General features: G+C 38.3%; 1 protein-coding gene across 1 annotated transcript; it reads right to left on the bottom strand.

Annotated features, from left to right (window-relative positions):
* Positions 1-6,200: 6,200 nt before the first annotated feature.
* PUS7L (pseudouridylate synthase 7 homolog (S. cerevisiae)-like) lies at positions 6,201-14,278 on the bottom strand (the record flags this gene model as incomplete). The annotated part of the gene is made up of 6 exons (XM_010143097.1): positions 6,201-6,593; positions 7,223-7,276; positions 8,996-9,270; positions 10,765-10,846; positions 12,385-12,483; positions 14,083-14,278. Coding segments are annotated over 6 exons (1,030 nt in total), but the record flags the coding sequence as incomplete, so codon positions are not given.
* Positions 14,279-14,609: the final 331 nt, after the last annotated feature.

Here is a 14,609-nt window from a genome sequence, read left to right as displayed (position 1 = left end):
CAAACAGAATCTCGCTTCACACCATCTTGGAAAAAAGCCTCATTTGTTTCAGTTTCCAAACTTTTCCCAAAAATATGAATATTAAATATGAAATATTAAATTATTCAGAGGCCCACATTGAGTGCCAAATATGTCAATGGTTTCGCCGAAGTAAGCCAATTCCGGTGACATGTCCTTTCCTATTTCTAACCACTCTCTCCTGCACCAGGAGAGAAAGAGATAGGAGAAGGAAGAATTTGTGAGACCCCTAAACATTTGGAAAACTGAAACAAAGTTTAATAATACTGTAAACAAAAAAATATTAAATACAGAAGAAACCCAATGAGGTATTAAGGGGGTTTGTGCGGGATGGAGAAGTGAGGGTTAACCGCGGATCGGGAACGAAAGCAAACAAATAGTGGGCAGTGATCAAAGATGGCAGTGGCCACGTGGGCTCCCGCAGAGGCGGAATGAAGAACTCGTGGCTGTTACAAAACGCCGAGGCACCACATGGAAAGGCAGAGCCTGCACGATCCTACCGGTCTGATCCTGGGGATCAAAGCAAAGCAAAACAGCAGTGGCAGAAAACTGGTGGCGGTGGTGAAGCAGCAGGGAGAGGCAGCCCTGAGTTGCAGCAGCTTTAGCAGCGAGGGGGGGTCGGTCCCTCACAGCGCAGGGGCGGTTTCTGCAGCGATGGGTTGGCTCCTCCGAAGTAGCAGCTTGCCAAAGCGGCGGCAGAACACTTCCAGCCAAGAGCAGGCAGGTACATCCTCTGCAGGTCTGAGCCAGGGGGTGCAGCCTGTAAAATCCCCAGAGCCCTTTTCCCGGTGGTAAGCCGCAGGTCTGCCGAGCCACTGGCCAGAGTGTGTAGGGACCTACACAGGGTGGAAAGAGGAAGAGCTGTGTGCAGTCATGTCTTTTAAAGGCACAGAACGCTTGCAAGAAACAGAAGCGCCTGCAAGAAACTTTTAAAACCAATGAGGTGCACCGGACGTGACCTGGGAAGGAATATTCCAATCGGTCAGTTTAAAACAAACCTTTTGGACAGGAAGACAGTCTCTTAGACTAGGACATTCCCAAATTGCTACACAATTCTATACCACTCATCTCCAGAAGGGCATACTAAAAACCAGGAAAAGCCCACAGAAAGACAGCAAATATGTGCAGTACAGAATAGGTTCCACGGGAGCAGAGACTGCGTAACTGCTCAGCTGTGATAAGCAACTGATTTAGGGCATACATACAGGAAGCATATAAACAGCTGGGTACCAAAAGAATGGATAGGGATGAAGTCTTTGCTACCCCTTGTATTGAAATATGAGAGCCAAGGATCATTAAATGAAGTCAGAAAGGTGCAGTTTAAAAAGAACAAAAGGTGGATCTTCATACACCAGCTAGCAAAAATGGAACTCTGGGAAGATGTTGAACATATTTAAGGGAAGATAGTAAATACTTGGGTAAGAAATCCATTGAGAATTATTAAATAGCAAAACCACTCAGGCTCAGGAAATTGCCTAAACTGAAAATCTTTAGGGTATAAATACCATACATGCTCCCCTTGCTTCGCTCTTTCACCAATATCCAATTATAGGAACTGCTGCAGACAGGATAAAGTACAAGACTGAGCCTAGACCCAAAGCATTGCAGTTGTGGAGAGAGCTAAATCCAAATCCAGTTTAATTCTATGTATTTGTTTCAATATTATACCACTACAAAATCGCCGACTGACTACTGTTGTGCTTTCACAAGTGAAGAGTTTAGCCTTGTATTATTACAGCACTTCACAGAGTTCTAAAATTTGACTTATGAGGTCAACACAGATATGATTGCAGGAGAGATGTGAAAAGAGACCGACAAAGTGCCTTTTGCTGGGGGTGGGAAAGGATGTCCTGGGTTTTTAAGTGCCAGGACATTCTGAAAGACAGATCAAGCTTTTAAATCAGTTATGTCTAAAGCTAATTAAAAACCTTACTGTTCTAAGTAGGTGAGAGCGTTTGTATATAAGCTGAAAATGCATTTAAACTGCTGTAATACAAGATTCTGAATTCCGCTAAGCAGAGTGAAGTAACTTCAGATGTTGCAAACACCTGACTTTATTGATTCTGCCTTCCCTGCAAGCAGAACATTCTCAGACAATGCCTACGTGAGCAAGCTTTTAGGTGTGACAGGAACAGATGATCATATTGGAGCACTGAAGCCCCCGTACTTACACGACATGCAGTTCAGTAGTTTTACTTTGGGCGAAGTGTTGTCCAGGCTCCACAACAGAAAACACCCGCATATGGTGTTTGAAGCTGTCCAAGTGACCAACCTCTCGTTTGGATCCCCCTTTCTCCATTTGGATGCAGAGTGTGCTTTCCACGCAGCCATAGCCCACTTTCTGGTTTCATTTCCTCTAAAAAGAATCAAGATCTGAACCAGTGAGCCACAAGGCATGACTGCAGACTGAAAGAAAGGAAAGTGTTAATAGTCACAGCTTGTTCTCTTGAGCTTTTATTACCGGCAGAAGTTCTGCAAGAGAAAGGAAAGGCCTGTGCTCATCAGCTGGGTGTAAGAGGTCAAATCACCAGCTGACAGGCACTGACACTACAGAGAGGAGTTAATGGAGTTTTAATGAGTGAGCTGGGCCAATAATCACACATCTACCTGGCTTCTGAACTGCCTTTATGACAGGAATGTAATTTTAAGCCATCTCATTCTGAAATATCTGAGAATTTGTATGTTCTCCTTGAGGATAATTCTAGGTGTCAAATTTGTAACGAATTAAAAGTAACAGGATTTCACAGATTAAGAACATTTGCATTTTTCCCATTCATTGGGTATTACCCAATTATCTATAATCTGTGCTGAAGAAAATCAACTGGCCATTGAACTTAAAACCTCTTTTGTTAGAAAGAGAATCAGAGACCTGCCTTCATTAGTGTTAGCAAAGTGCTTCAAGTCTTATCAGAAAAGGATGGTAGCAATAAAAGTGCTTAGTAAGATGAGAGATAAACACATCAGTCTTTTCCTGAAACTCAGATCAGTGCACAACGACCATCTTTTCTAAATGCAGGGACACAAATGTTTTGCTTATACAGACACCACTTAGGGAGCAGAGTATTGCACTCATACAAAACTCTCTGAATCCAACTGTTCACATACAAGATCTTGCAAAATAGCTGCTAGGGCTAAGAGAATGAAATAAGAAGGATGTTTACCATATAAACACTAATAGCTAACCTGACTTTTCCCTGATAGAACTTTTCGGCTGTAGGAATTTAACCCATGGACATACATAATTAGCTCTTTCACCTTAAAGTTGCTGAAAGAATGATTTGCTTAAGAAGATTAGTCCTTTTAGTGTTCAATAGAAGTACTGACAAATGAGCCTAAAATGATTATAGTGGAACTCTTTTAACCCCATCTTCTGATCTTTTATTCTAAAATAGCGTGCCTTTCAGTCAAAAAACTTTTAATCTGACCTTTTGTGTGTTTTTTCAAATCAAGACTCAACTTTTAATACTTCCTGTATTCAAACCTTGTATGTGATGAAATAGTTTTCGAGGCTGTTTTGAGCCGCATCGAAGATGACCAAAATAGACTCTTTAAAGGGAACTTCAGTGCTAACTTATTTCTTCTGGCCATTGTAACTGCACGCAGCTTCTTGTCTGCACTGGAGCACTGTACCATGTCAGCGGCGACAGGAAACTCATCCCGAGCTCTGCTTTACCAAAACAACTTGAGTTAAAAATAGTTTTCCAGAAGAGGGGTATTTTTAAAAGCAGGTGGAAGACAGAAGAGGTGATACTGAAAAGCAAAGACAGGAACAAAGCCGTCTCAGATGGGTCATGGCAGGGAAATGGATTTTTCAATCAGTTTGGCTGTATACCATAAACTTGAGTGTAGAGTAAGCACTGTAATAGAGCAATTGTAAGTTGCCTACAGTGGCTCTGTAGCTACTGTTTGCATGACAGTCTATTTTCCCGTATAAAAGCTAAGGGTTGAATTTTGAATGACTTATACAGACTCACAGAGTAATCCTCTTATTTAAGCCAGTGATTTATCTGGATCCTTCACTGCTACAGTGTTTTATAAAGGCATTGAAATAATGTGAATTATATTCCTGTTTCTATTTTTTCTGTTATGAGTCTAGGTCTGTTCACCAGCCTTGGAAGTCTTATCTTACTCAGTGGTTAGCAACAACTGAAATACGGATGCCACAAACAGAATTCAATTTATATTATTAATTCTTGCTCAGTAAAAATGAGTAGACTTATCCATTTTAGGTTTAAGTCATGCTGCCATCTACAGACTGAATAAACATTTGCACTACTCTGCTTAGGATATCGGTGATCCAGGCTGGAAAATGTCTCTGTCTCTAGTCCAACTGCCTTCGCAAAAGAGAGGTGCCTCTAAGCTCAGACCAGGTTGCTCAAAGTTTTATCCTGTTGGGTCTTGAAAACCTCAGATGGAGCTTGCACAGCCTCTGGGCAGCCTGTCCCACTGCCTGATCGTCCTCACAGGGGAAAAGTATTTCCTTTTAACCAATGGGAATCTCTCATTTCAATTTATGCTCATTGTCTTGTTCTTCTTCCATGTACCACTACAAAGAGCCTGGCTCCATCTTTTTGCTAATATCCCCATCAGTACTGGAGGGCTGCCCACGAGCTGTCTCTTCTCCAGCTTGAAGAAGGCCAGTTCCTTCAGCATCTCCTCAACTGGCAAGTGCCCCAGTCCCCAAACAGCTTGGAGGCCCTTTGCTGAACTTGCTCCACTTTTTTGATGTTTTTCTTGTGCTGGGGAATAAAACTCCATGTAGAAGTTAAATGTGTGTCCAACAAGTGCTGAAAAATGAGACAAAATCCCTCCCCTTGATCTACTGGCTCTGTCCCTGCTAACACATCCCAGGAGGCTGCTGGTCATCCTTGCTACCAGGGCACATGACTAGGCCACGTTCAGCTGCCCACCAGGCCCCCAGAGACATTCCCACAGAGCTGCTCCCCAGCCTGGACTGCTGCAGGGGTGTTTCCTTCCCAGGGGCAGCACCTTGCATTTGTCCTTGTGGATGTCACAAGGTTCCTGCTGGCCTCTTCCTACAGCATGTCTAGGTTGCCCTGAAAGGCACCCTGGTCCTCCAGAGCATCCGTTTGTTCCCTTAATTTGGTGTGATCTGGAAATTCGATGAGGGTGAACTCCACTCCCTACTCCAGGTCATTGACAAAGACATCAGACAGGATGGGACCCAAGAGACACCCCAGCGGTACTCACTCCCGGTACAGTATGACCCATTAACCACTACTTTCTGAGCCTCATCATCCAATTGCTTTTTAATCTATTTGGTTGTCCACCCATCCATACCATAACATCCTAATTTGGTTTCAAGCATATTGTGGGGCAGTGTCAAACACCTTGCTAAAGTCAAGGTAAATGACATTTCCTGCTCTCTCCTTTTCCATGAATCCACTCATTTTATTGCAGTTAACTGCTTTAATTAAAAAATAAAAAAAAGCTTTTTTCCAGTGATGGTTTCATAAACTATTTTTTGCTACTGTAAGGCTTCACAGTAGCAGGGATAGAGTCTGCATCCTCTAAACAATAAAACAGGCTTTTGTTTTTACTATAAATGGCTTTGCAGTTATGTTAATACCTTGTGTTGATGAGCTCACTTGAATAGACACCAACAGCTATGCACTACTTAATCCTGTAACACCTAGCATTAACTTAAGAAGTTGGGGATTCATCAAATGTCTGCTAAAGTATCAGATCACTTGTCACTGTTGACTCAGGACTTTTACCTTTTAACACTTAGTGCCTAAACAAACAAAACCTGTTTAGTAAACCTCAGCACAGCAACTTTTCAGTGAGTTACCTGTAGGCTGCAAACTTGTGACATTATTGCCTGAACACCATTTATTATAAACCATTTTTTAAAAATTTATTATGAAATAAAAGGTACATTCGTTTGGTGCAAACATTTTTCCAGGATTTAACTCTGAAGGTCAGATGTCTATGCAAACACAAAATTCATGCTTGCAGACCATGGTTTCTTTAAGTTCTGTTAGACCTGCCTGGCATAACACATAGTTTTACTCCAATGCTTCCAAGTGTTTGCATTTATGGTTTGGAATGTTTTTGGAACGTTCCAAAGGATTTTGGTGGATTGTTTTTCCTAATCAATATGAATCTCAGTCTACAAATTTTTCCTGTTTCTGGTTTGAACCTGTTACTCTCCTTTATTTTCTTGGCATTATACATAAAATTCCACCATTGTATAATAATATTCCTGCAATTTTTCACAAACTATAATGTTAAAAGTCACATTTCATTATTTCTCTCAGACAGACCGTTGCATAACATGAAGGATCAAGGTCAAATGATATATGAAGAGAAACTTTCGATTCGATCTGATGGTTCTCTTCGATTTCGATTCCTTTTTCGCTACCTTCCAAAAAATATGACAGATTCTGAACATTTTTCAAAATGGGTCTGTAGCATCCAGGTATATTCAGCTGTAATGCCGACACTCTGAATTTGCACATCTGCAGCTGATCCTCAGAAAGCCTTTCATGGTACCATTGCCCAACTTTATTACTGGGATACTTGATACTATGTCCCACCATTGGAAGAACCACCTTCAAAGAAACAAAAATAAAACAACATAAATAAAACAAAGCCCAATTACGCTTTAAATAAATGTGATTACAATTTTATATGTGTCTAAATCTTGTGTTTTGGGGCCTGAAATAGTAAACGGCAGCTTCTCTTGCAAAATAAAGCTATGCAAGGCAGCTATCTTGCATGTAATTAAACAAAAAAATAATCAATGTATCAGGATTCCTAAAACAAACCAGAAATACACTAATAGAAATTTCCTTTCTTGTTGGAAAAAATACAGAGATAAAGAAATTGCTGTTGCCTATGTAAGACTTCTCAACTATGCATTCTGAACCTTCAAAAATTAGAATGTCAGCTACTCTTGAATGTTTTTCCCAGTAGACTGGAAAAATTTTCAAAGTGTTTACATTCAGCTTCAAGATAACTATCGCCACATTGCAAATGACACTGTACTTATTTCCATTGCAAAGTAAATATTCTTTCCTCCTGTTTGTTACGAGAGAGATTAGTTCACATGGGTTTTCTTTAATGTGCATTCTGGCAAGGAAGAAGACTGCACTAGTTAACTTAATTGTGTTATTTTTAAAACAAAACATTTTCATCAAATAAAGAGATCAGTGACTTAGAATTCTTCATACAGACTTACTTGGTTTATAGAGTATTTGTTAGCTGACTCTTCTGGAGCAGTGACTACGTGAACCTGCCAAGAAATTTAAGAAGTTAAGGAAAAACCCCCTTTTTAAAAAATAAACATATACTTTATTTTAGGAATTACGCACTGTACTCCCAGACTCATTAATCATTCTAAGGTTATTTGACTATTACAAGAACAACAATCATCTACTCAAAGTATGAAAATTAGTAGAGATGTTTAATACAAAGTAACCTGTTTACTGGTAAAAGGCATTGCATTAAATATTTACTGATGCTAGCTAGCACTAATTAGCAAACTATTACTCCAAGCCCATATTCTTTGAGTTTGAAGTTAACTGTGACAATGCAATCTTGTCCTACAAAAGCAAGAGCAAAACTACTAAGAAAAATGTTTTATATTAAATAGGAATATATCTATATTAAACTCAATAACTCACTACTGCATTTGATACCTCTGTTTTTCATTTTATTTGATATACTTGTTTTATTAACATTAACTCTCAAAAATATTGTTGAATAAAAATCACAATGGAAACAGAAGTCACTCTACAGGAACTGGAGGTTATTCAGTAACCTTTCAAGTGCTTTCGCTTTCAAATTTGTAATATGTTCACCCAAAATAAATGAGATACATTCTGCCTATGCACACACCTGTTTATTATCCAGTAAACTACTCCAAAATTCTATGCTTTATCTGATGATCAGAAGAAAAACAGAATCATAGAATCATTTAGGCTGGCAAATACCCTTAAGATCATCAAGTCCAGCCATCAACCTAACACTGCCAAGTCCACCACTACACCATGTCCCTAAGAGCCACATCTACACCTTTTAAATACCTTCAAAGATGGTGACTCAACCACTTCCCTGGGCAAATTGTCCCAATGGCTGAGAACTCCTTTGGTGAAGAAATTTTTCCTAATGTCTAATCTAAACCTCCCCTGGCACAACCTGAGGCTGTTTCCTCTTCACCTATCACTTTCTACTTGGGAGAGGAGACCTAAATGCTTCCACCGTAAGAAAATGGTATGCTAACCCTGAAAGAAGAGTTGGCTTCAGAATGGACTTGAGCATGCCAATATCTGGAACCAGACACTCCACTGCTGGCTCCTGCTCATTGTCTTGCCCATGGCCCTACAGACACACCCAGGCTGTGGTGAGGGCAAGCAGAAGCACTACTTTGCAATTTGCTACTTTCCCAAGAAGATTGCTGCATTTTTTGAACAGCTGCTAAGAGTTTAGATCCACTGTCAAACTGTTTAAAATACCTGAGTGAATGAAATTGTGCTAGACGTGCTTTGACTGTGTAATTACAACAAGATTACCAGTTCAGTCTGAGACCACCTTTCACCGCGGGCTTACATTCATGAAAATATATAATGGGAAGGTCTGACCTGGAAAGCAAGACTCAGATCTGCACTGCCTGATGAATATAGGCACACGCAGAGTCCACTCTGAAGGTATTCCCCAGAAGAGCATTATATACCATGCAGGTTAAATTCTTACATATATCAATTCTGACATACTGTTCCTTCTCACTTGAATAAAATGAACAGTCAGAAAAGATAAAAGCTGCTAATATACATCTGGCTTATTTATGGTAAATCAAAAAAGCGACATCAGGGTTTTTCCTCTTTGTCACTAATATTAAGTATCCTGATGAAAGAACTAAAATAAAAGCATTAGAATATGTCTGCATATGTAATCAAATGCATTAAGCTTTTTTTTTTTCTCCCCTCACAAGAACTGTTTTGTGAAGACTCACCTTGTCATTCAGGGAAACGCTTTCATCATTTTCTTCTAAGACGAGATCACCCTCGACAACTTTTGAACCATAGATCTTCAGTCTATATGATGCTGCTTCATTCCAAATTTTACTGCAATAAGCATGGACATAGAATATGCGCATGGAATGAGGAATATTGAGCCAGCCTTTGGTACAACCTTCATGATTTACCCCATAGCGATTTAAAGCTCGTAGCAACATCTTCTCTCTCACTTTAAATTCTGGCAGCATCACGAGTGCGCCCTTTGCATCTTCTGATATAAACAAAAATACCCATATAAGTAAACCTTGATTTTTCAAATATTACCTGTCAGGAAAAAAATACACTTAAGAAGATGAAATAATCAGATAGGGGGAAATGCTGTCAGTCTAACATCTTTATGATGACTTTTAGGTTATTATTCCATTTCCTTCAATGTGTTCTGTTAGACAAATTTCATCTTATATGCCTACCAACACAGTCCCATGATTCCTATTCTATTTCATGCAGTATGAACTAAATTAGCTGCCAGTTATTCAGTCTAGTGTGCGTTATTTTTTTTTTTTTTTTTTTTTTTTTTTTTTTTTTTTTTTTTTTTTTTAGAAACTTACTTTATCCCTCCAAAGTTTTTTTATAGATCAGGTAACTGAAAGTAAAAACCAAGCTATGAAAGAACATTAAACCTCTCCTTCACACCATTTGAGAACACGTATTTCACAGAGGGTAAAAAACGTCTTTATTTTAAAGGCATAAATTGCATTGGCCACTGGGAAGTGTGAGCCTCAACCAAGACGAAAATACATTTAATTAGATTGTACTACATTATGTAAATGCTATATTTTTTAGATTTTTGTGTTTACATATTTTCTCATTATAAGATATTATCTGACAAAGCCTTTTGCATAGCCTTTTAGCTTTTGCTTTCTGGAAAAGCAAGCAGCTGTTTTCAGGGTCCACATCAATGTCTTTCCGTGCATCGTATGGTGATGTACAGCACTGAATGATTCATCTTATCTTTTTTGTGAAACACATCTGTATCTCTTGAAGATATCGTAGTTCTTCTGTCAATCTACAGTGATAAGCAGGCTAACAGATGTGGAATATTTGAAAAAAAAATATATTTGAAGTTGAAAACAACCTGAATTTTTTAGTTTTTGAGAGAAAGTTAAGTTGAATGATAAAAACAGTAAATAGGACAGAGCATTTTACTCGGTACACTCCTGCCTTTGACCCATTTTGTTGATTTTAGTTCAAGACAGAAAGAAGGTAGATCACAGGAAAGCATGGAAGAGATACATAATTAGAGTTGTCAAAGCAAAGCCCAAAGGTACAAAAAACAAGAGCTAAGATTATTATAGAAATCTCAGAAAATCAGATGTCCACACATGTGAAGTACTCAGTATGAGTTGGGTGCCTCATTCCTGTACCCTTCCTTTATCAGAGAGAAGTTTATATTCCAAAAGCAGACAGATGGAAGGAGGCTAAAACTGCTTTGATAAAATTAACTTAAGTCTTTTCCAGCATTATGCTATAGGGTGTTTGTTTCTATACTATCTTGCCTCTGAACTATATCAGTTTTTCACTATCTTGCACATTTAGGGCCTCACACTCATCTAATTTTTAATCGTGCAACTCTGCTGAGTTCTGTGGAACAAGCTGCAAATGGTATAAAGCAGCAGCAAAGTAAAAAGTCTCTCTGTGCAGCAACATGTTACTCCCTCACAATACTGACACATTTATTATATACAGACAATTTAACTGGACATACCAGTTTGAAGAAAGTATCTTTTTGCATTGTTCACAGGGTCATCAGTATCTTCGGGTGTGAAGAATAACTTCACAGCTTTCACCTTTAAAGAACAATATTAATAATTTATGGGGGTTTTTTTGCATTTAAATACAAATTTTTGTCAACTAAATCATGCATCCAACTCTGTGTTAACATACTCTGCAAGCTCTCAAAATTGTATCAGTTCTCTAAGGTCAATGTCAAATTCTCCCCTTCACAGAAGTTACCATGAACAGCAAACCAATGCGGCTGTATTCCTTCTCAGATTAAAGAAGTGTTTTAGTCACATAGAAGACAGCCTTCAAAGCTCTATAAGAAATCAGTCACTCTTCTTGAATGCCCAGTTGGAACTCCTCCACTTCGTAAAGCCATGATTCTATCCTGAACATTAAGGTTCCTTCTTTCCCTCCTGCATGTTTCATGCAAAATTTTGACTGTATACTTTCTACACAGAGGGACGACAATCTTTCTTTTTTTAATACTGATCTGTATTAGGTTACATGACACTGTGACAGGGAAAAAACAGGGAAAAAACTACACTAACCTCTGCCTACTTGCAGCACCAGTGGAGCCACACACTTATACCAACCTATGTGATCTGGTTCTTGTCCTCCTCTGTATTGGACTGTGCAAGCACACGCTGGTACATTTCTAATAAAAACAGTAGTTCCTGCATGCTTTAAATTAAAAAGTAACAGAATTAAGAATAGAGATTTCAGTCATTACTCTCCAGGGACTGGCACCTGGTACCAACTGCAAGTCTTTCAGAATTCAAAATGTCAGATATACATCCACAGCAACTTTTATGGGCTGCTCTCAAGTCTTGGTTCTTTTTATATGTGGAGGATAAGTTTTCCCAAATTTTTCTCAGAATCAAAACAAGACTGGAAGAAAAAGATACTTGAGTATTCATTGGACTTTGTAGTGTCTGATTCTGTTTTAGACCTATGCCAAGTACTGTAGCACATACATTGAAAAGTATATGACTCTGTATGAATTATTACTTAAGAAATAAACTCCCCTCAGCTTACCTGGGAGCAATCACTCAGAACTAAGAGTCTGGAAAGTAGCCAAGGAATAATGGAAAACAGCAGATATATATATATATATCTCAGACAAATTTCTGTGGTATTGAAAAAGCAAATATTTTCATATGATCCTATGTAATATTTTGTGACATTTTTAAGAAGTATATAGACCCCCAGCAGGATAGAGAGGCTACAGGTTAGGAGGCAGTCAGGACCATGAATAAACATTGTATAAAGACTGCTTCATTTTAGTGTTCAAACCTTGTCCAGAATTCAGTCACCTTCCTGCCAAGCGGCATGATGATCACAATCACATACCAACCATAGAGAGAAAAATCACTTCCTGAACTATTTAAAGCTCCACCTGCTGTGGAAGAAAAGATTTTTTGTTTTGCTACTACGATCTTCCTGCTTATGTTGCTGTCAAAACTGATCCGGCAATTACTTCCAGCACACGTATGGGTTTATCTCATAAGTGAAATTGTTCACTGGGAAAGCCAGCTCCAGTGCTAGACATCGCAACAGTAAAGTGAAATTAACTTGACAGGAACTACTTTGAAAATGTACATACCATTTTTTCATTCAGTAAAGCCAATCCTATTTGATCTGTCAGAACATTTTGACCTTGTCCAAATCGCTGAGGTCCATAGTAATTTACAAAACCTTTTGTCTAGAATAATAAAGAATAAATATGTTAAAAGCATGAAGATACCAGGTACAATTAGTAAGACTAAGCACACAACACACATACATCTACATTTACATCCCAAATGCATACAAACTGGGTTTTTAATCACAAGTAACATGTAACAAAATTGTAAGTCATGATTCATTACAGTATTTTAGCACCTAATTTAGAAACATCTAAAAAGACAATGAAGTTCTATCATTGTCTTCACGTTCATAAAAAAAAAATGGGTAAATGAAACAAAATTATTTCTATGTAGTTAATTATTACAAATAAAACTACAAGTCCAGTCAAAGTAATCCAGCTTTTTATGTGTGTCAAATTATGAAATCAATACTCAAGCAAATGCGGCATAGGACAGGTAATGAAAAGTAACCACTGTTGGACATTTTTTCTTAACTATACTAATGTTTTTCACATGAGATCATTTGTATTATTATTGCAATAGTAAAGACCAAGAGAGAGCACTTCTGCTAATTGAGATTTTTAAGTCTCCACGTGAGCAGCAAAATCACTGTCAAGTGACCCAAGAGAACACCCTTTTCTAGAAAATAGTAAGTACGCATGGAGTAGACAAGCAAAAAACATACTGCATATGTTTTGGAAATGGTTATTCAGTCCCAACCTTGACTGGGACATCCATAGGTCCCATACGCGATTCTGTTTTCACAGAAGATGAAAAATTGGTGTTTTGGATTAACACAGATGCTGTTTTTGTCATACATCATCATTGTCATACATCAATAAGCTAAACCTAATAAAGCAAGATACACAGTCATAGGAGTTTGTGTTCATTTTCCAAACAGCAAAAAAAAACCCCAAAAACCAGTCAGATGGAGCAGAGACAGAAAAGCATTAAAGTACCAGTTGAATGCTTCTTCCCAATAATAAAGTTAATTTCCCAAATACATGTAATGTATTTAGCTTTTGCACACTGGCTAATTTTCATTCAAGAATTATTCCTGGATTAATCTTTTGAAGTAATTTGTATTAAGGTTATTACTTAGAAAGATAGAACATCCTTTCCATGATTTGCTTTTACTTTTCTCAGCGGTTTAAGAATGTCTGATGAGGGAGTTTTCTTCAAGACCTAAGGTTAACAGCAAGCAAAATCCACTCCCCGTTTCAGGGGATCTGGTTTCTCTGCTATGGTCATTTCACATGTATTTATGCCATGCAAGTTTTTGCCACCAGTTGACACGTGTCACTATATTCTTTCATCCTGTCAACTGCCACAGTGAAACACATCGCTTCAGCTGGCCTTAGGTCTGTGCAGCAACAGCTCATATACCCCTACTCATTTGCTAACAAACGTCCCATCTGTCTTCCTGCCCCACTCTGGGGTCTGCAGACTGTAACAACAATAACTTCACTTACAGTCCCTCCTTGGAAGGCAGCTTTACTCTTGATTCCTTACGAAACAAAGGAAAGACAGAAAGTAGCAAAAAGCATCAAAACTGGGAAATAGTGCCATTACTGTGCTATTACAAGCATTTTCTTTAAAAGCACTTTTTTGTTGTTGTTGTTACAGCAGAGAATTTAAACTCTTTTCATTATTGGCAGCATGAGGCTTTTTTTTACCTCAACATTTTCCATTGCTTCAGATATTCTCTCTTTCAAATCTGCGGAAGTGTCATGACTGTGACGTCTGAGATCTCTCACAACGATATCAAAGTGATTGCCCTTCAGCTGACCAAGTCTAAGGTGCTGGCTTGCTGAGTGTACGTTGTGTATTCTCATGCCCTTTTTTTCCATTTTGCTTCCAATTTCTTTCAACCTGCATAAATAATTGGGAAAAATTATGAACCATCCTAGAAATTACAAACCATCCTCTACATTCTAATAAATATCTTCTTTGGCTTTGGACTAGAATTAAAAACACTTAAAAAAAATAAAGAGGGATTTCAACCGGATTATTATGCAAAAAACAAATCAAATGCAGAGAAAGAAGTCTTAAAATTCAGTTATAGCCCAGAAATACTTTTAAAATGTCTGTTCCATTTGCACTTAAACAGATATTGGAATGAAGCAATTCACCGAACGTTCTCAAGGCAACTGCACTGAATTTTGAGTTTTTTATTGAAAAACAAGTAGTTAAATCTTCAGTC

This window comes from Buceros rhinoceros, unplaced genomic scaffold (genome assembly GCF_000710305.1).
Source record: "Buceros rhinoceros silvestris isolate BGI_N320 unplaced genomic scaffold, ASM71030v1 scaffold1119, whole genome shotgun sequence".
NCBI classification, from domain to species: Eukaryota; Metazoa; Chordata; class Aves; order Bucerotiformes; family Bucerotidae; genus Buceros; species Buceros rhinoceros.
This window is presented reverse-complemented; position numbering and strand designations above follow the sequence as displayed.